We start from the raw sequence: 23,674 nt of genomic DNA, 5'->3' as shown, positions 1-23,674 counted from the left end.
TCCACGTTTAAATTAGTCCTATTCCTTACTCTCAAAAGCAATACTTAAAAACAGCAACATTAAATATAACTTCAAGTCGACAAGTATCAATTTATTTATAATAAATAGTAAGCAAAATAGTTTTCATTATGATTTTCTCACATAATATTTTCTTAAATGCTTGAAGCACACTTTGTATTTCAATTATTTCACTTCTCTACAGAGAAGTGCAGCTTTCCCACCTTTGCTTAGTTATAGAACTGCACAGCATGCTCAATACAGCAAACTGAAAAATAATTGTGGATAAAAAGACTATTACTCCAGACATGCTTTGGTACTAAGACACAAATATGGTTTTGAGAGGAATAAGAAAGGCATAAATATTTTCCTAGTAAGTATTTTTTTCCATGAACCTGAAAGATGCAAGAGACAATATTATATTATTTATTATGGAATATATTATATATGGGATGGTATTATATATGTGTATATAATATTTCTTCTATAGTGCATCCTAGAGTATAAAAAATATAATTTACAGATCAAATGTAAGGACAAAATTGAAATTTTGCATAATTGTGAGGATATGGTCTTTGTTGCTCCAAACAAAATCCATTGGAAAGCTTTTGTAGAGTTTTGCAGCTAAAGGGCCCCAACTGTACTGAGCATGCTTTATCCCAGTGCTGCAGGAATTAAACGGTTCTTTCCCAGCAATTCTTTCTCCTCACTCCTGCCAACAATTCCCATACTAAATACTGAAATAAGAACAGAATGCTCTCAGTGCTTCCCTCCCTGATATCCAGGCAGATACACAAGAAGCAACAGAAATGTACTGAAAGCAGTAGGGAACATCAGCTTGATAGGGAGACAGGGGAAGCAGAGGCTACACACAAAAAACGTGGTTTGCAACAGGGAAGGCTGGTAACAGGGAACATCAGTGCAGCTTTTGAAATGACTGGACAAGAGGAGGAGGAAACAGGAAGGGACAGACAGAGCCAGGGGGTTGGGGATCACTGAGAGAGAAAGAGCTTGTAATTAAAGAAATAATCAGGGTGGCATGAAACTGAGTTTAGAAGAATGTCAAGTTAGGAAACAAGAAGCACAATGTAATGTAGAGCAAGGAAAAGAGTGAGATTAGCCATTGACAAAAAAATAAGAGGAACAGGGACAGAGACATGGGGATACATAGTAAGGGGGACACAGAGAAAAGGGAGTTTATGGCAAAAGGAAATCCTCCTTCCAATATTGGAAGTGAACACAAAGAGTCCTGACACTTGGCATGACTTGTCTGCTATTAACTGTTTCTTGAACTATTTCTGAAGCCTGTCACTCTTTAATGGTTGATCTACAATGACAATAAGCTCCTACAGTTACATTCATGTTGTAGGATTACATATTGTGGTAGATCTAAAAGTTCTGAATTGTTGTAAGACTCTTAAGTTGAATATATTAAACTAGGATAACTCTATTTCTTGCTTCTTTCCTTTTTCTTAAAACCCCTCTGTTTTAGTTATATGTTAAGACTGCAAAGTAGAAATGGGAAATGTCAGAATTAAGGTTGCCTTTGCAATATGATTCAATATCACAATTAGAATATATCATGGTCCATTCTTGAATTAAACAATCATCTGTGGATTTTAGTTTTGTTTTTAAGGTATACCTCCTTGGATGGATAAATCAAGGAAAAATCATCCTTTCTGACAATGTCTCCTGTAAATCCTTGATTTCATTTATTGCAAAAATGGAAATACATGAAATGAGCAATAGTAGACACAGGATAGCTGGGAAAGAATGCATAATCATTGTTCAAAAGCTGAAGTGCTGTTCCTATGTAGTTTGGAATAAGTCCTTTAGAATACATACTTTCAAAATTGTGTTGCTCATGTTATAAATATCTAGTTAATATCTCAGCCTATAAGCAAAACTGAAGTCAACAGAACAGTGCTTTGACTACACTGAATACATCTGCCAAAAATGCAAATTATCCTGAAAAATTAGAGCCTTCATACTTGAAAGTTAAGCAATATGTCATCTGAATCTGTCTGTGACTCTGTTTCCCAGCTATCAAATTGGAATACTCCAAACTTCACTTCCTTGCAGGAATTCTCTGAAGATGAAGTAGTTAATATTTGCAGTGAGGACAAGTACTGCCTGACTGGTGCAGCAGCATGGCCTCCCAAGAAATTAGAAGTCTGTCTTAGCACCAAACAAAATAATGAAATGTCTGGATTATAACAAAATGACATAATGACTGAATTCTTACCAAATTATTATGTCAAATGGTGCTTTCAATAAGGTATAAATTTTATGGGAAGGAAGGCAAGATTCTGCAATAACAAACCTCTTAACATGTGCCCACTTCCCAGGCAACGTTTAATCTGGCATATTCCAACTTCTGTGTTACGGACTTTGCAGACAGCTTGTCTTTGTTTCTATACATGTGTTTGTCTTTCACAGGAACTTACTGCCTCTTTAGTATTTGTTTGTATGCTCAATCCATTAAAAGCTTCCTGACTTTTCTGTTCAGTTGTTTCAGCCTCCTTTTGGCACACCAGTAACAACTCCTTAGAAGTTAGAAAATGTGATTAAATAACACACAGAAGATGTCAAATGATACCGCTAGGATGATTGACTTCGAAATGCAAAATAAAGGCAATTGAGAGTGATTACTGGAGCTAATCATTTTAGGCTTGCCTGTGAAAAATGCACCTTCATTTACAATTGAAAACAATTTCTATTTTTATTGTTTACTATTCGTGTAGGCATATTTAGCCTGTTGACAAGAATAGACATTATAATATAAATACTATCTTCAAAATTTGTTTTTTACTAATACCTTGATGTTTGCAATATATATACATTTAGATTCACGGGGGAAGTAATATGGCTCCCTTTAGTATTTCATGTATAAATTTACTCAGCAGATTTGTTTTATTAAAATGTAAATAATGAGATGTGGTAAATGAAAAATCCAAGATGGGAATAAACAGCTTATTTATTGTTAATGCTCAGGGTAGTCTATTGAAACACACCTTTCAGTAACTGCCACTGACTATTAGCTATGAAATTCTCATCATGCCTTCAATGTTACCCATTAGGTTTAGCCATTTGTACAGTTACAAGCTCAAGATGTTTCAAATATACCTTTAAAAACACTGTTAACTCAAGTAAAACTACACATATTCACAAAAACTGCATTCAGCCTGTCTGAGATTCAACCCAATATTGCTTCAAATTAATTACTCTTCTTTAATTGCTCTGTATAAACAGAAATGACCTATTAATTTAAAGAAAATCTATCAGCACACAATGTATTCTCTCTTATAAACAAGCAAGATGAACTTGACCTTGTTTGAACTTGTTTTGATGTGGCCCAGATGGTAGGCTACATGCTTGAATAGCAGTCTAAAGCTGAGGAAAAACTCATATAGCAAGATCTAGATTTATAGCCTTTTGCAAATTCATACCTTGTATTGTCCTTTCAGCATCTGTTCTGCCCCCGCTGCGGTCAGCTTCTATCTCTGGGGTCAGAGAGTCTAGAAACATAGAAAGGTAAGACTGACATATATTTCATTTGATTCTTATAGCCCTTTTTACAACCTGTTACTCCAATGCTGAATTACAATACAATCAACCTTTGTCAGTTTTTTTAATGCTGAACAATGACTGGAGGCCAGGACAATTTTTTGTTAGACTAGGAAGATTAATGAGCAATAGATTTTTCAAGCATAAAGGGGGGAGAAAAAGAGGAAGAAAAAAAATTGACTTCTCAAGCTAATAATATAAAATTGTCCTAGTTCGAACATTCTCTCCAGTGAGTTTATTTGCACATACTATATAAAGTAACATAGCAATAAAGAGAGAGCTATCACTTGAATGAAGGAAAGAAAAGAGACTTTCTTTTTTTCCCCCTCCTATCATGTTATAAATTTCAGTATAACAAGGTTCTTTTGGTACTTAAATTGAAAGTTAATGATACAGAGGCAAAAACTGGCTTCTTACCATTTAGGACCCTGAGACTATCTGTTGAAGTTGCCTGTTTCAGTGTTTGTTCTGCTTGCTCTCGTCGTTTAGTCTCAAATTCAAGTGCTTCCTGTAATTTCCTCTTTGCCTTCTTTTCCTTCTTTAGTCTTTTCTGAATTATTGCTAGGAAAAGAAAATAACATCGGTGTACTCAGATTTGGATCTGAAACTTGGCTGCACAATTACCTACTAAGAGTCTTGAGAAATGCTACAACTACAATCGTTCATATAAACTGATTAATTACACAATACCAATTTAAATTACTTGATATTTGCTGGAATCACCCCGGGATATTCTAAGAACTACTGTTCTATATGATGATATTGAAAACTGTAAGTGATATCAAGCAATAGCTCATTTTTTTTTATAAACAGTTGAGAATCTATGAATGCTAAAATCAGAAAACCTTGGTACCAGCAATGAAATGTCCTTTTTGAATCATCTGGCATAGATAAGCCTCTGCCTCTGAAGGTGAGGTGTTTTTTTGGAATTGCGTCCACCATTTCTATCTGCCATAGCACACAGTTAATATACACACAGTCATGGAGTCCTTGCCTGCCTACAGCTTCTCTCACATAAGAGGGGGATCTGTCTGCCTTGGGTGCCTGGGCAGCCCCGACCCTGCTGTGATCCTCATTTTTTGGGGAAAAGCCCTGAGAGTTTTAATTCCCCTCCAAGCTCTGCTTCCTGTATGCCATCTGACCTCTTATTGTCCTTTCCCTATATTTATTTCTTTTCCACATTTCCCTTTTATCTTTGGCTTTTCTCTTTCTTGCTTTCTATCAGCTACTGTCCCATCAGCTAATTAACCTTGAAGAACTCACATCAAATCCTTTATGGTGCTGGATCCCCAGTCAAGTAAATATTACTATACTTTGTCAAATGTGAAGGAAAATATTAGGAAAGGAATTAGTATTTTAAAATTAAGCATATAAAGCCCTAATTTAGAAAAAATGTTTTCCTTGTATCTCTTCTGTTCAAACTGTGTAAGGAAAAGGATTGTAAGTTCAGGATGAAACTTCACAATTTTCTTCTCTATGTTACCAATGACTTACAAGCACAAAAGTAAAATTTGAAGGATCCCTAACCAAAGGAAGGTATCACAGGTTATGTTCCTGATGAAAAAGGAAAATGGGAACCAATTTTTCTACCCCATAAAAAACAAAGTTAGCCTCTGAAGGAATTATGTGAAGTCGTACAGCACAGCATTATCTCCCCCACCACACCCCAATCCTTCTCACATAGTACATTCAGGGGTTTCATGGATGTGCTTGTAAAAAGCTTATTTGTCCTAAGATCTTCCTGAAGAGTCTGTTATTTTGACACTAACTAAAAAATCAGCTACTAAACTATTCACTAAAGAATTCATTACCTATATTAAAAAAAATTATCCCTGCCAAACCCAGATACTAGGTGATGCTAGGTTTGCATGCCAAGATTTATCTAGCCCTCTATCTCACTCCAAAGTAACCTCTGGAACATGCCTAGGGATGAATGCTGAAAAAGATAAAAATATACTTCCACCAGTTCATAGTCCCCATGTACAGTAGACTGTGACTGTGGTATATTTCACAAAATGCAAATAATGGAACTTTTAAAGGGAACTGTCTTATTACTATTTAATTTATATGCTAAGAAGAACCACCTTTTAGTTGATCTTGGATATTTTGTGTTGCTATACAGAACTGTTCAGGCACAAAATTAACATAAGCACATATCCTGTAGTCAGAATAACTACATAATTTACATACAAGACTTTGGAATTTTAGTTCTTTCTCATTTTGTACTACACCAACTACTTCACAGGCTAATTACCTTATACCATCAAAGAACATCTAGCATCTATACAAAGACTAAACTAAATACATTTTGAATCATTGCATGGTTTTAATGTTTTCATTATAAGTACTTTGAAAGTGATTGCAATAAATGAGAAGGAAACATATGTTGCTTTCTGAATTAAAATGTCATCATGGCTGACACATTGTAAATGTGACTACAGCAGTCAGAGCCAGAATTAGCAAGCCCTTACTGTGTAGCTGCTCACAGAAGAGATATTATCCTACTTTCACCAGTTGATGAGACACATCCTAAAGCCTTAGGAATCACTAATTGGAATATTTACAAAGAAGGAAGGAAACAGTACAGTAAATACGCAGCTCTATAGAATATACAGTAGCAGCAGTGAATTTAATGTTCCAAAAAAAGGCAAAAATATTCAGATGCAGCTACTAAAGAAAATTATATTTGACTTGTGTTAACATGATGAGCAAAAGATAGACAGATGTTGCCTAATGCTGCAAATCCCATTCACCTAAGGAGTTTTGACCTGTATGCGAAACAGTGGCTTGTGTTTCTGTACTGTAGCTTTTAAGTGTATTTCAGTATTTTCATATGGTATATCTTTACTTCAGGGATATGGTACACTTCTCCCATCTTGTTCATGCTTAAGACATGTGAAACTTTCTTTAAGATAAACTTGCTATCTAGAAAACTAATAATAGGTAAAGGCTCCTATGCATTTTTCTACCTTTAATTGAAGAATAAATTCTCACAATAATTACAATCTGGCCTTATTTTTTTCTCTCTTACATCGATTTGTTCCTTTCAAAGAATAATCCACCACTTTTCTTTCTTTAGAACAAAAGTATCTACTGGTAGAGATAGTTATCCTCATTATAATTGCTTTGCTGCATATCACCAATAACTGTTCAAATCTATTCCTCTTTGGTCTGACTCTTCCCAGTGCAATATCATCATTAGAGGGATACATATCCAAAAGCAGGTAATGCATCATGCTGAAAATAATATTGTCAATTATTTCAGTACCCTGAACAAAATAAGGGACTATCCCATACTCTTTTCTGACAACTCTGAGTGAAATTTATTTTGCTTAATTTTAGCTGATCAAAACATATGTGTCTAGTATAGTCGAGTCAATTATATTCCCTCAGGAGTTAAAGGGAAGAGAAACAAGTCTTCACAATGCAATTGATGACACCTACCTATGTGAGAACAGGATATACAAATCTCTTTCTTTATTGACCAGAAAGGGAACTTCTATTCATGTAAATAGAATTTTTTAGATGGCAAAACTCAAGTAAGGTCAGATGGTTCCCCCACAACCTTTTGTACTGTGCATATGATTGCATAACTCTAAAAAAGAATATATATTTGAGCAGTTGTGAGAAGGATTCAAAGAATAAACAAGCTCTTTTACCAAACTACTTTAGAAGTGTAAGTAGTACAATTGTACTGAGCAGAATGGACCAGCTGTGCACAAAGGGATGATGCACTGCACAGCTGTAATAATCGTTAATAGCTATTGTCTTAAAAAATGTATTCTCAAAAGTTAAAGAAGGATAATTAATGATGTGATAGGCCTACCTTTGAATGGGTCAAGGCAGTAAACAGGATTACATTTTGTACTTACTGCTAGTGTGTTAGTTAAAGGTATAATGACATTGGCTGTGAAACCAATTGTTCTTAGGATTCTCTATTTAGGTGGTTCCCAGAAAATTAAACTGGATAAGAAGAGAGCTGTAACTCTAGCCCTGCTAAAATACACATCTGACTTGCTATGGTCTGAGTTAAACAGCGAGTCCCAGAGGTTAGCTGTCCCTTGCAAAGTAATTAGACACTATTAAAGGGTGAGGTATACACAGATAGAAAAATGGATGCACAAAGAAAGATGGGAACATGCTCATAATGCAAACAGTTAATGTAAATCACTGTAAACAGTCTTGCCTTTACTATCAATGAAATTATTTAAAAATCTTTAACATGCTTTACAGTGTTCACGTTAGAAATGCTACTAATGCTCCTGCTTCATCAAGAAGAATCTTAACTGTTCCTTCTACAAATATGCATTTTATCTACTATGCACTATAAAGGGCTTATATACTACTATCATCCTCATATTTATTACTTATGCCTAAATATGCAATATAAGAACACAGACGAGAGTTCCTAAAAACTTGCAGATTCTTAAGTTGTATTAAGAAGCTATCCCCTATCATAATGATCACAACTTGTAAAATTCTGTAACAGCACCTATGGTATTTATAATTGTTTTTTTATTACTGATGTAACAAGTAATATTCAAGAAAAACATTGAGCAAAAGAAGGTCCTTGCTCCAAGTCTCATGAAGACCCTACAGAAAATCAGGTAGGTTATAAAACTTCTTGCATTGCAGTCAGCTGAGACACAACATGATGTAAGGGGGGTAGCATTTTGATCAAACACAAGTGTTTGATAAAAAATTATTTTTCCTAAGGAAATAAATAGCAAACTGTTTACGTCTGCTTAATTAAAATACCTCTGTTCTTCTGCTCCACAGCCAACTGTTTTTCAAGTGTTTCCCTCAGTTCTCGTTCCCTGAAGAGCTCCATCTTCAGCTCTGTCTTTTCCAGTTGGACCTGTTTCTCTTGAGCTCTGGCATTGTCTATAGCAACCTTTAGTAGACCCTGTTCAAAGATAAAGTTGGATAATGTTTGAAACAATGTTAGAGACAGCTGACATAATAACTAGCTACTGTTTTTTTCCCCTGATAGTCATATGAGATTCCAGAAATAAAATTATTATGTCACAGGATCAAAGCCTCCCAATTATCAACAGCAATTTTTAACTTGAATTAATTTTAACAGATGGACAAAAATCTGTAAAAAGCCACAAGTCAAGTTTTCCCAGAAAACGTAAACTCACATTTGACTGTGATATAATTAATGTGAAAAACATATAGGGATAGGTCTATTCCTTTCAAGAAAATTGAAAAAAATTGGCAGTCTCACAATCACATCATATACAGAATTTAATCTCTAGTCCAACTCAAGCCAACGAAAATTAGCCAAGGTTAGAAAGGTTCTTTTAAAGTCTTACCATTTTGCTCCTCATAATTTTTAATTATTATTAGTTTCAAATATTTTCATATTTCATAGAGTTTCCAAGAATGATAGGTAATTGGGATGCTAAGCAAAGGAGAGTCACAGAGCATGAAAATATCTCTGTTTAAAAAGTCCATTACCTGATCTTGGATAATTATCTCACAGCAGAGAACAAAACACAATCATCTCTCAATTTCTTGACCTGAGAAAAATTCTGCCTTTTTTCCTGTTGTTATTGTATCAGGAAATATTAATTCAGACTATTCTAAAGTTCTCTTGTGAATTTCAACTTCACACTCCCTTCTTCTTTTTCAAGGAAGTAGGATGATCCTGGCAGAGCTAACAGTGTAACAATAACAATAATAACAATAATAATAACTAGATAGTTTGGACACTGAGATAGGGCATGGAAATGGAAGGAGAAATGAAATTGAAATAAATGAACATGGAAACGTCCTTTTAGATTTTCCAGAAGCCTGGCCACCAGCCTCTTAGGTCTACACATGAATCTCTCCAATTGAAGCTATCATAATAGAGCAGATAATTAAGCATGGATATGCATATATGAACCTCCAAGGATACAAAACTAACTCTCCTTTATCCTAGGCAAGACTCTTGATAACTTAACCATAGAGATAATTTGACCCAACAGAGATTTAATTACTGATATAAAGCAAAACAATGCCAGCAAGAGAGACTGGAGAGCACTCCCCAATGGCTCTGGTAGGGAAGCATTAAGCTAACAGATACAAGGTTCACACTCAAGACTTGTAGTGCTACAGACATGAAACCATGACTCCCCCACTCTAAAATAAGCTTTCTCATCCCTCAGGCACACTTCCTAAATTGGATTCTGGGCTGCATAGTTTTTCACTTTTTTTTTTTAATATATCTCCAAAAAAAAGAATGGAAAAAGAAGTCATACTTGAGAAACAGAAAAAGTATTTTTCATGAGTGTTAGTCTGCACTTTTATCCCGCTAGTCTTCCCAGTATCAATGACTACTTTAAAATTTGTGTCCTTCAAACTCCTCTTTCAGTTCTGTTTTCAGAGCCTGTTATTTTCAGTATTCCTCATCCTCCTTCTTAAATAAATTGATGCCTCAGGTGTTGTCTTATTCAGAGCTTAATGCTTTGCAGCTCTATTACACTTGAATCTAATAAAGTCCACAGAAGCTAAAAGATCTCAACACCTTCTGATTGCAAGGCACAGATGGTCACCAAAATGATATACGCTACATAAGTATAGAACCATGTTTGGAAATATGGTAACAATGGTAACACAATAGATGTTCTTACAACTATGTTTAAAGTTTTAGCAGTTTTCTTTCAAAGAGCCAACTGCTTTTGTAAAATGGCTAAATAACAAAGGTATTTTGTGTTAAATGTTAAACCTGAATGACTACTAAAGTAAAAAAGAAAGCTAAATATAACACTCTACATACATATGCAAAGCAAAATACAATCTATAATATTTTAAAGTCTTTACAATCTATTTTGTAGAAGCTAATTTGAATTCTGTTCCTTTCCCCTGCCATATTCTTCTACATTGATGCATTTGAAATACTAAGAAATTGAAGTAGAAGTTGTTTATCAGTACCTGCTTCTGGTTTATGCTCTAGAATGTTTTAATCTCCTCCTATTAATCACTTACTGGAACATGTGAGTCATCCAAATCATTAATAAATCAGATCAAGTAAAATTACACGAAAGGTATTTGTTGATGAAAAGTGTATTGTCTAGAGTTTAAAGCTGCAAACACCCTCCCCCCAAATTCTTACAATCCATCGTGTTTAACAATAAAATCAAGCTCCTCAAGCAACTGCCATCTTTACTCAATTCAACTACATTCATGTATATGTTTCTTCTTCATCAGGAACAAACAATTAGCAACAAATGAAAGAGATCATTACATCAAGTGCCCTTTTAGATAACCCCAATTAAAACTTTAGTTTAGCTGTATTTTAATTCTAAGATACCAAATTCCAATTTTCTGCTCTGATTGCTCTTGTTGACTTATCTTTGAAAGATGTACTCTCAGTGCAAAGCGCAGAGATTATTTAGCAAGATGCCAATGTTGGCATCACTTAATGTGTTGATTGGTTGTATTATCAGTAGCAGTTTAAAATAAATTACTATTAAACTATTATTGTCCTTGGCTGACAAAACACAATATTTTGGTGTTCTTTAAATATGAAACAATCATTATGAATAAACATGGAGGAGAACACTAGAGTGTAACACTGATGTGTGTAATTTTATATTAAGAATTGCTGCAAAGTACGAAGCTGCTAAAAGCATATTACATTTTCTATTGAATTTCTGCACCATACTTCCTCTCCCAGCCTTTCCTTTTTTTATACTTGCTAACATAGCTAATGGTAATACATTACCTATTGCTGGTGATTATGTCTGAAAAATATTAGCTTTTTGGAGTCAAGATCCACTAGGGACTACTTATAAGCTACACAAAATTAAGTTTCATTTTTAGAAGTTAAATCAGTGCACATCAGTAGGCATGCAATGTGAAAAAAAAACTGCACTAGAGCCAAACTGATGCATATCAAAAGTGCTGTTGCTGCCAATGACAGCTCTAATGCAAAAATACTGAAACATTCAGTATCTTCCTTTATTCAATGCAGAAGGGGCTGAGAAAAACTAAAAGGTATAGCTAAAAAATTATCAGTGCCCCTTGGAACAGGAATAGCAATTTCAGAGTTGCATGAAACTCTATTAATTATTCCAGTGGATCATCTGGAAAAGATTACACAAAATACAGTATGTCCAACTTGTATGTGCTATGGCTAATCCTCTAACCTGATATTAAATCAATATGCTGCCAATGACAATGGAAAATGCAGTGCAACACAGGACATTAGCAAAACCGAAATATTTCCCTTTAGGGAAGGTCAGATGTTATGGAGGTTGGATAATGATAATTGTAGCGAACATGCTCAGGTTCCAGATTTGGTTTTAATACAGAATGACTCTATCTGGAGCCAGGCTTTAAGCACAGCATGCCATTCTTCTCCTCAGTGTCACTCTTGACAATTTTTATTTAATGTAATGTCAAAAATAGACATTTTTCCCCCCCTGGAGATTCATAAGTCATTCTGATTTGGTTTGTTTACTTTACTGTACTTGTTTTAGTAATTTCCACTGATAAATTCTTTAGAAATGTCCCAAATATAAAGTTAAGTTGATATATGACTTTCTTCCCATTCTTTCACGTATCCAAAAAAATCATCATGTTAAAGCAGTCTAATGATCCTACAGAAATTAAATATATATCAAACCTCAGTCTTAAAACCAGTATTACCTATCATTATTTTTAAACTATGCAAATAATGTGTTGCCTACTTTGAAAGGGGTGAAGGGGAAGGTATATTGAAGCTCCTTCTCTTTCTCACTGCAACTAGGTGTACGTTCCACCTAACTGAATTTTGTTAGCTACAAATTTATATGTGAGATCAAAATGACCTTACTAATGACTCTGACAGTGTATCCAGAAGATCATATCTTGTTTCCAACAAGTGCCCACACTGAGTGAAAAAAGAAAACTAGAAGAACAGGCATGCACACAGTGAAGCTTTCCTAGTCACACCTCCTAGCTTCCAGAGGGTTGTAGCTCAGAGGCTACTCTTTGCAACATTAGCTATTCATGGTAAAAACACTTTCAAATACCATTGCTTCTCTTTTAGTCAGGAAAATATATATAATTTGTATGCTCTCATCATTAAAACTATCGAGTGAAAGGCTTTGCAAAAAATATAAATGCATACTTTTTTTAATTAACTCCACAGGTTAATTTTTGAATATCCGCTATTTGCAACTGACTGGTGTGAGAGACTGAAATGGTTTGTAGCTTAAACCATCAGCAGGATGCTTTGCTAAGAATGGGCAGAGTGGTTGCCCAGGTGCTGAGAGCACGCACACCCGACACCTCAGGCTACAAGCTGGGTGTTAAACAAGATGAGGAAAGAGGCAAACCCTGTGAAGCAGGACAAAAAAAATCCTTCATTCTGATATGAAACACCAACAACTTGGCTTTAAGCTACATACCAGTGTATACTTCAAATAACATTTGAATCTGGTTCTACTGTACATACAACAGACATTGTCACTACCAAATAGGAAATCTGTATAAAATTTGGTAATACTCTTTGAAGTCTATTCTTTGAAGACAGTACTGTAAGTGAAATGAGCTTATTTATAAAAGAAGTGCTTTTTGTAAATGCTTTTATGGGAGACACATTTCAAATAGCTTTACATATCATTTCCACCTTGGCACTCCAGCAATTTAAAATAACTATTTATTAAAGAATTGTTTCTCTGTTTAGTAAATGAGATAAAGTTAAACAGTAAGATACATTTCATTAGCCTGTAATAAAAAGAGCATTGAAGACAAATGTTGTTAAACACATCAATGTAATTTACATTGAATTTTCTGCTGTGGTTTAATATACAATCTGTATTTTTATGTGCTGTATCTGACAGCTTCTAAATTCATTTGTTTGCCTTTGTTCCTTTAAAACCTAAATTACTAGAAAGTTTCAGTAAATGAGTTGATCCAAATAATCTTATGAACTGATTAAGCTAGAATGGTTTTATTAATTCAGACAAATCTGCAACTGGCTCCTCTCCATCCCTTTAAGCTGATCTACAAAAAGGCCTACCTGGATGTTAGTCAGAAGGGTCTCTATGGAGGACAATCCATCAGGGAATAAAAAAGGAGATGGAAAACCTGGAGGTAGTGGTTGCCCATGCCCAGTTAGAGAAAGTTTGTCAAGGCTGTCTCTTGCGGTTGGTGTGGAGAGCGGGGTCTCATCTGTATGTGATTGAAACAAAAATATAGAACAAGTTACGCTTGTCTGTTTTTATTAGACCTCAGTAATGGCTTCCCTAGTGGTTTCCAGAACATTTATTGCAAATTGGTTCCTGCTATCAGGAGAAAATGCTTTCTGCTGAATTTTCTTTAATGAAAAAGCTGTGGAGATACAACAAGATAACATTAATGAGTAACTTTATAAGCCTTTTAAATGCAGTCTCTAATGAGACTGAGTTTACAGTGCCATAGAATCTTTTTAAAACAAATATTATCTCACATATACTTGTGATAATATATTCAGGCTGACTTTATGGGCACCTTCCCAATTATCTCATTTTAGTTTGTGTTCTATTTGGATTGACAATAGAAGATTTTCTAGCATGACATATATTTTGTATATGAGAAGTCTTTGAATACGAGGCTTCCCACACAATTAACCCTTCCCACTCTTAATGGTTTCACTTACAGCTCAGAAGACTTTGCAACACCAAGAAAAAATGCAGCTCCTCAATACATTTTTCATTAAGAAAGTACACCTGATTCCCACAATTAAAACATGTCTGAACAATACATGAAATTAACAGTGTGGTAACAATCACTGGCCTAATTTTTTTAAGCACGGACATCTTCTAATAATTACTGCTAAACTCCTTAGTAGGATTTTTGTCACAATCAGATCTGATCAGTTCTGACATCACAACAGAAAAAAGCTCCCACAGTTTGAAGACTTCTAAGATTAAAGTTTCACAGATAATCTGTGAATGGATTAAGAAATGGAAAAAAGAAAAAAAAAAGATAGAAAAACCTCATGATTAATAGAAACTTCAATACCCTGGTTGGTGGGGTTTTGGTGGATTTTTTTGTTTTCCATGGGGTTTTTTGTTTGGTTGGGTTGGGTTTTTCTTACTTTCTGAAATATTTTTAGACTACCGTTGACAGGATACAGAAATTTAGGTCAATTTCTTTGCACTAGATGTTAACCTGAATTCGTCAAAAGGAAAACTACCTATACATATATAGAGATACATATATGCATACATACCCTTCTTACCAAGGGCTCAGTCATTAATTGACACATTGATGTATCTCAGTACAATACAAGGACATCAGAATGTACTCTAGGTATTATGCAGATCTTTGCACAGCTATTTGACTACAAAGGAGTTTGTCAGACTTGTTTTTTCCCATTTGGGCTTTGATCATTGTTAAGTATATATGTTTTGGGGTAGTTTATTTTCTTTTTATTTATTTATTTAATTATAGTTTCAGTAGTAGTTGTATTTCCCTATTTATTCTGTCTTGTACATTAGAATTGTATATGAAAGTTGATGCTAGTTGCCTAAAAAGAGCTTTCCCTTGGACTGAGTGCACTATTTTCCTAAGTGGACAGTCTAAGCCCATGAAAATTGAAATCTTCAGTAACAAAGGGTTAGGCTTTGATGACCTCAGGACGAGAAAACCATAACTTGAGGTCCCAGTTTATTCCATCAGTCCCCATCACCATTACTCCAGAAGGAAGCAACCTCTATCAGCCACGCTCAGGTGCAGATTTCTTGCCCCATCTCTCATCAGCTCTGTCATGCTGGTCAGTATTTACAGTGCTGAAGTAAAAGCCTCTCTCACTATGTCCTTCTAGAGAAATACCAAAACAGGAATTTGGATATCTGCTTCTGGGCTGGTCCCACTGAACTCTTTCTATAGTCAGTGGGAAGAAGCAGACACTATCAGTTTAAGATTCAGAAATCTTCCAAACTCTCACAGGCACCTGCTGCAAGAAGAGGTAAATCTTTCTCTACAAGAGTCTTTTCACGGTAAGAGAGACCTAAGATGACAACCTCAGATGGAAAGATCTGCTTTTGGTGAGATCACTCCTAACATGGATGCTGTTCTTCCTACTTCACCATGGTTCAGGCTGAGAGTAGTCTACACCAGGAGTAAGACTCTGTTCCATATCCCCCATTTGTCACAACTCATGCCAAAATGACTCCCATAAAGTCATTGTTTAAAGGCTTTCCAGGTAAAGGTAAGTTTACTGAAAGGAGCTGAGGTTGACCAAGGAAAGCTTCAGTCCATTCAGAATCATAAAGGATTTTTTCAGCTATATCTAAATTTTCCAGTCATGTTGCAAAGTGTCTGGAAAAATACTGGCTCTAGATTACTGAACCATTTCCTATCTACCTTACTAAGATTCGAAGCAGGCTCTGAAAATGTACTTTGTGGATGTATCTGCTGTCCTTGTGCTACCCTACAGCAGCATGGATAGCTCTGTAGCAATTTTGTAGTAACATACTAAAATTTGGCCGTAAATATGATTTGCTTCTTTCTGACTTTTAAAATATTACAGAAATATTCACCACTTCATTAGAAATAATAAATTAGGTATTCCTGGGTATTGAAAACTAGCTTAGTTCAACTTCTCAAATCCTATTCTAGTGTGAAAAATCATTACCAAATGTTTTTTCCAAACTGCTGTTAGAATTGTTAGGTTTTCATTAATCAAAAGAAGAAAGCCAAAACTTAAACAAAGCTGAGTAGATAACAGATTGATAAACACTACACAATATTATTGCATAGCTGAAATTTTTTTTTCCTCTGCTGAAAATATGGCTTTCCCAAATGATTTCTACCCAAAATTAAAAAAAAAAAAAAGGAGAGAAAATAAAAAATTGAAAAGTCTCTTTTGTGTTACATCACTAAGTTTTTTTGGCTAAAGATTTCTTTATAACAGTGGTTCCAGTGAAGGTATTGCTCTTGCATGGTATAGCAAGAAAGAGTCAAATCACTAGTATGCATAGTGAAGTTGATTCATATAAATGAGAAAGAAAACTGGAAATATGTCATTTTCCTCTAGGTTTGGCAGCAAAATGGACCAAGGACCTCTCATACTTTGTAAGACTACATGGAATCTTACTGATATTTTAGGTCTTAAACGATCAAAATATTTTAATATTTTTATATACTAGACAAAACTGACCCACTTCAAAATTCCATAAGTCTTAATTAACTAAAAAACTGCTCTTCCATATCTATATCTTCCACTTGTTGAGATATAGAAAGCTCCAACACAGGCCTTGTCATAGAATTTAAGCAAGGGATCAATTTTTTTTACTGTATTACTACTTTACAATTTATTTAATTCTAAGCTTGCTGTACTTCGTGCATGCTCAAAATGTGGAGTTTGCAAAGATTTTTTTAACAATGTGTGGTATGGTTTCGCAATTGGCAAAGTAAATCAAAAAGGGTTAGAATGATATGAATTCAAAATAACATCCAAACTCTTATGTTACAATAAATAACAGAAACAAATTTACACTGAAGAGTAAGACTAGAGAGATGAACTTATTGTGAACTTATTTTAATGAAAGGTCAACTCAGAAAATAAAGTCAGACTAATGTGACTTTGTTTTCTTGATGTCCCATGTGAAATAAACTTTGAGTGTGAGTATGTTTGAAACAGAGCAAATGTACATATTATACACAGGAAGCATGGATATTTGTGGATGTGAGATAAGCGATGATTGAGGGAATCTTGAAAAAATGCATATTAAAGAAAAACCACATTGTAAACACAGCCAATTAAAACATAACCACATATCTTAGTAGCAAAATAATATGACCTCTTGCCTTTAAAACTTTTAAAAATATTTCATTCCTGCACAAATCCTCTTTTCTCAATAGGATGAGATATTTTCGTTTCCATTAGCCTAACATCTTTTAAACTGCTGCAGAGAAACTACTAATGTTCCTCTTAACCTATTAGCAGAGCAATGCTGCAAAACGATGAGCCCTTGCTGGGAAACAGAGATTTGGTATTTTCAGCCTAAACACATCAAAGGAAGTGTTGGAAGACAAGTCAGGGCAAAAGGGGAAATAGGGTCAGCCTACAACTCCATTGTCAGAGTGGGGAGCACAATAATGAAGAGAAAGGGGGGAAAAAAGAAAGAACAAGGCAGAACAAAGAAGTGTTCAGGCCTGCCTTGGCTTGTGCTGGGAACTGAGATGTTATAAATTAACAAATAAACAAGGATAGGACAAGCTGTTACCCAAATCTCTACAGTGTCTGGGCAGAGATGAATATGTGTCCTGACATATGAACTAAATCACCATAATAGGCAAGCCTGAATGCAACACGTACCTTTAAAATATTTGTAAATGCTACAACCACTACATCCATTGTTCCTCAATTTCCAAAATTCACCTGGTTTTGTTCAAACCAGATTTTATCTGTAAACAGCACCTGGTTTGGGCCAAATGCAACAAACATATTTCACTGTGTTTGGTTTGTTGCCATTCTATTTTATTCTTTCACCAGATAACATGGAACCAGACATCCTGGAAGCTGTGACAGCTATTTAAACAATAATAGATTAATAGAGGCAGCTATTCTCTTGTCTTTATTCCTAAAAGCAAGTAGGATAAGTTCAGACTGGCCACCAATCAAACTGGAGAATATTGATATTGTCAGGATTTGAAAGCAAGTCGTAATAGCTGACTCAAAAAAAAAAAAAAACAACCTACCAAAAACAAACCCTATACAGATTACTGCCATTCTGTAATCATTTAATGTTGTTTTTTGTAATGCATCTTGATGCTTTTCTGTTCTCTGCAAAATATTTCACATGTATTTGTTCCTAACACAGGTTCACTCTTATCATTTGAATGATGAAAGAGGATTCTGTTTCCACTTTTTACTACCATAAATCTGGTGTATACATTTTTTTCTGCATTGTAGAAACAATCTATTCCATTTGGCTTAATATGATTTTGGCTTATGTTGTCAAACACTCTTCACTACAAAGCTTTATATTTCACCTTTCTCAGAGTTAGAAGTTTCAAGTCTGAGAAGCTCTTCTACTTCAATTGAACTTTAATTGTGGATTTATATTAACACAAAAGAACAAGGGATCCCATGTCCTGAACTGAACTGAACTGAATATTAACTTCAGGTAAATTTTAAATAAATAAATAAAATCCTCTTGCCCAATTCCCATATCATTTGGCTGCTTTATAGATTTGGTCATTCAAGATTCACCCTACCTATAACGGGGCATTGCAAGATAACTGTGAAGGATGTTATGGACTGTAAAAGGAATGTACTGAAACAAACTCTTACGAAAACTTTTTTTTCAATCTACAACTTATTATCTTCTTTTCATATTAACAGTAGTTCTCCAGGACACCCAAATACTCTGAAATTAACAGATTTGCAACTGGAAATCAAGGGGAAATATAAAATATTCAAATAGACTGACTCGCTGAGTGTTGTTTCTGCAACACTTCAAAGAGGCTGGTGCTCTCACAGTTAATAATACCATTGCAAATGCTGTCCACTGAGTTCTGTTTCTTGGCTTGGTATGTCTGCCTGAGGATTTTGGGAATAGTAACTCACCACTAATGAAATATGACTAAAAGATTAAAAGCCTACATGGAAAGGATCACAGCTACTGAGAATATGTTTCTTGGATGTGTACATTATGCGCAATGGCTTTGTACCTGATGCAGTCGCTTATATTTGTGCAAGTAGGTCTCATGCATCTATCTATCAAGTATACCATTGTGGGCCATTTTCATAAGTGGTATGGCTTTGAAATATGCACATCCACACTTGATGTAAAGGATTACGCAGAAATAAATGGACATAAGAACTCCGTTTTATACGTCCATTTTGAAGGTAGGTTTAGAAGCAGGACTTGCCCACCAACAGTAAGACTCAGACTTACTGACAATTCTATCAGATTTTAACTACTGAAAACACAATATTTTAACTTGATGTTTTTCCTTTTTGGAAAAGAGTTTCAATTAATAAATTTCCAGTATTCTTTAATCCTTTTAAAGAACATGCCATCTCTACAGATCATTCTTCACTACTGTACAGGATCATTGATCATACTGCAGTTGGAGTTGTCTTCATAATGGCAAATTAGAGACAGATGGAGAATCACTTCTTGAACACAACACTGGGGACCTCTCTTTCTCCAAGGTTCAGCAATATCCCTTCTATGCTGATACCTTTTAAGCCAATTTATCTATAAGCACAGAGAGAAAAAAAAAAAGGAATGTATTGCTGGCTGGAATAAGGACATGGAAGACTGGAAATGGAGATGACTTGACAAGGAGACAGACAGTAATCAGGAAGTGAGGAAACAGGAAAGTTGAGAAAATAGGGGAGAAGGACACTCAAGATGGCCAAACACTTTGGAAAGGGACAATAGGATTGTGATTATGAGGCGAAGGAGGGGAGAAGAAAGAGTGCTCAAGAGTAAGAAATTTACACTGACTCAGTAAGATATAGACAAAACAGCCAAACTGTTGTTTTTTAAGACAACATATTTTGTTGTCTTTAAAGATCACATATTTTAATTTTCTTAAGGAATTACTGGTATAACATCACTATAAATTAATGGAAAGAATTGACAAAACATATCCAAAAAGCAAAAATGTATAATTAGTGGTGATGTTCCAGCTGTGAGGATTTCTTCAGGTTTTTTGGACTAGATCAAGTGCAGTGTATTCTTCATTTTACATGTCCCTAGGAGGGCCTCAGAGTCAATCAGAGTAACTTATCTAATTTTCTCTTTCAATAAAAGGATTATTTTAATAACCTTTATCTTATTTTGCAGCATATTACTGAACAGGGTTGGGTCAAGCAGTACTGGCTGATTTATTTATTCTAAGGATTTCACAATATTTCAGAATAAATTATCATTCCTATTTTTAATCAAAGGTATTTTACCATACAACGGAATGTTAAAATGCCCATGGCATTTCTATTCTATGTACTTTGGCATCATAACACATAATGTGCAAAACAAAATTATACGGTTTCTCTATCCCCATAATAAAAAGTATCCTGTTTCCTCACAGAATTTTTCACACAGTTTTTTTAAGTGCATTGAATGATCAGGAAAAGAAGAAATGGGATAGTTAGAGAATGATTCTCTATATATCTAAAAATCATAAAACACATATATCTTGAACACCCAACAATAAATTACATTCATTAACTATGAAGAAATTAAGAAATTAACTCTAAATTCCTGAAGAAGAAATGATGGTTAAAAAGGTATGCTAAATATTTTAATTTCATTTTTAACAATGTATTAGTATAAAAAACAAGGCACTTTATAATCTCATAACCTGCAGTTCTTAATTTTAAGAACTATACCCATTATTTCTTTTTTAGAGATTCTTAGTGCCACTGGCAGGAACTGGATGCAGGGTAAGGTGATCTATGTTTTGGATGTTGGAAAAAATATAAATGTATTTTACCAGTTCATGTCAAACATCCCAAATAGTACTCTGCTAACTCCACTCCATCAGACAGGCAATATTGAGAGCTAAAAATAATGTTTCTTGGTTTTGTAGCAATTCTATGAGAACTGCTTACATGCATATGTGTATCATAGTATCATAGTATAGATTGGGTTGGAAAAGACCTCCAAGATCATCAAGTCCAACCCCTGATCCAACTCCAATTACTATATCATGGCACTAAGGGCCACATCCAATCTCTTTTTAAAAACCTCCAGGGATGGTGAATCCACCACCTCTCTGGGTAGGCCGTTCCAATGCCTGATAACCCTCTCTGTAAAGAATTTCTTCCTAACATCTAACCTAAACCTCCCCTGGCAGAGCTTGAGCCCATGTCCCCTTGTCCTATTGTTGGTTGCCTGGGAGAAGAGACCAACCCCCACCTGGCTATAACCTCCCTTCAGGTAGTTGAAGAGAGGTATGTGGAGGGTTGTGCAAATACACCTCCCTATAGGTTCACTAGTCATTCTCAGCTTCTTGTACAGTCATGTTGAGGGGTGTTCATGATCATCTATGCAGTAAAGGGATATCTGGTTAGGAAATCAAAACCCACTGTTCGTGATATAGCTATTGAATCTCCTTTACTGCATTGGCTCAGAAGCTGGGTCCCTCACGTAGGTAGCCTGATCATACATCCACCTTTCCTAAATGTATGCAAATGATCAAGCCAAGTATTTTCAGTTAAGGTTAAATTCCTGATTAAAATCAAACTTCGAATCAGGAAGTGGACTTTAAGACTGCATAATGAATACATTGTACACTAAATCTCCCATTTTCAAAATTATGAACATGAATATGCACATCTCAACTGATAAAACCACTGTAGCAGGCAATACATCCACAGTATGCATATTTATTTAATGTTGCCTATTCCTCCCTCTAACTGCCTCCCTATGGCTACTGCAAAATGCAGAGAAAAAACAATACATAATGGAAAAATTGCATTTTGCCAGATTTTATTGAATCATTTCAATGGTCATGTGATTTGCATTAAAAATCCTCTAGACATGTTTCATGAAAGTTGAAAAACATCTATTATTTGGGGATTTAGGATGATTTAAAAATAAGGAATATCGACAATATTAGCTCTTTTGGCATTGTCCTCTAAAATAACAGCACTTCTCTTTTGTAAGCATAACAGTAGTAAGAAGGGAGTTCTTGATAAGAGCACAGCTGGTAACTTGTAATTCTCTGAAGATGAAGGTTTTATGTTAATACCTTCAACTGCATTGTATTCACACTGTTTTTCCTGGTCTGTGTTCAGTTAATAATTCCAGTATTCATTCTCTTCAGGAAAAATAAAAAAAAAGTCAATGTTTTCAAGAAGTCCATATCTAGCTGTGTTGTAGCTATGGGGGACTAAGTATTAATGCTCCTGCTACCTGGTCACATGACCCATGTTCCTGGTAATCTGCTGACAGCATGAATCAGATGCCCAAACAGAAAATGAATATATGGTAATGTGTCTGAGCAACAGTCATCAGCTGTCATTCATTCAGTAACCCATAACCTGTCCCATACCCTCATCCCCCCAGCGCTGGCAAGCAGATGAGGTTAACCAGGCATGCTTGGCATCTGTTGTAAAGTGGCGGCACAGAAGTCAACAGCACTGCATTTCACAAATAAATATGTCAGAGAAGTTCAACAGAGAAGACAAAAGAGGTTTAAACACTTCGAATTTATGGTAGCTTATACTGGTCATCTGTACCAATAGAAAAATATTTATTTGGTCAGAATATGTAAAACTGGAACTATTTATTAATGTAAGTGCTTTGTTTAACTGAATATTCATACAGAATACCATCATGTTTCTTCTTATAATGAGAAAATATTTTATTTTAGATAAATATATAAAATGTTCAGTGACAGTGCTTTTTGCAGAAACCTTATATTTAAAAACATATATACTCATATTCTCTTCAATTTCCTATAAGTTCCTATTAATTGCTCATGATTTTAATAAATTCTTTAACATAAAGGATACTACCAATTACCTCTAGTATTTGCACTTACAATACATGAACCTATGAAGACCAGTGAATATGATGACCAATCTAAAAATGTATAGCAAGACAGAAACACATTAAGAAAAGATGTTCCTGAGCTTTTGCCTCGCCAAAATTTCTACCTCAGATGTATTGCCAAAGATGCCAATAAAATAAAATAATAAGGAACCAAGTCAGACAGACTGAACTGACAGAACTGTATGGGGCTACTGGGCAACAGGTTCAGGAATCCATGAACATGCAAGGAAAAGCTTCAAATGCTTTGGAAATGTAGGAGAAGAAACTTTGCTTTGAAAACAAAGTACCTAGGGGACTGTGTTGGTCCAGCCCTGCAGTCACACTTCTGAGAGGTTAAGGGAACAGGTGTTTTATCACCAATAGTTCAACAGCATCTAGTCTTTGCTTAAGTACCCAAATGGCAATACACACTTTTTACAGAAATATATGATCTAGTAACACCAAGATCTTAACTCTTCTCACCCCAATTACAGCAATTGTTGCTGAAAACAACAGGATGTGAAGCATCCCATTTTGACAAATTGTCACCAGGAAGGATACAAAATGACTGAGCTGTTTTAGTATCATAAAACAATGAATCAGTATACACAGAGGCTTCCTTATTTTTGGGGCTAAAACCCCCACAT

General features: G+C 35.0%; 1 protein-coding gene across 8 annotated transcripts in view; it reads right to left on the bottom strand.

The window, feature by feature from the left end:
- The window catches only part of DACH1 (dachshund family transcription factor 1), a 356,604-nt gene that overhangs the window by 37,550 nt on the left and 295,380 nt on the right, over window positions 1-23,674 (bottom strand). For all 8 annotated transcript variants that reach the window (XM_027647038.1, XM_027647015.1, XM_027647020.1 and 5 more), the window contains 4 exons: window positions 13,562-13,713; window positions 8,323-8,470; window positions 3,982-4,125; window positions 3,447-3,515 (listed from right to left, as the gene is read on the bottom strand). In XM_027647038.1, coding sequence (XP_027502839.1) covers window positions 3,447-3,515; window positions 3,982-4,125; window positions 8,323-8,470; window positions 13,562-13,713 — 513 coding nt within the window. The remainder of the gene's footprint in view (window positions 1-3,446; window positions 3,516-3,981; window positions 4,126-8,322; window positions 8,471-13,561; window positions 13,714-23,674) is intronic.

The sequence above is a fragment of the Corapipo altera genome, unplaced genomic scaffold (assembly GCF_003945725.1).
Source record: "Corapipo altera isolate COAL_440 unplaced genomic scaffold, ASM394572v1 0, whole genome shotgun sequence".
NCBI classification, from domain to species: Eukaryota; Metazoa; Chordata; class Aves; order Passeriformes; family Pipridae; genus Corapipo; species Corapipo altera.
The sequence above is the reverse complement of the archived record's forward strand: the minus strand, read 5'-3'. Positions and strand labels throughout refer to the sequence as shown.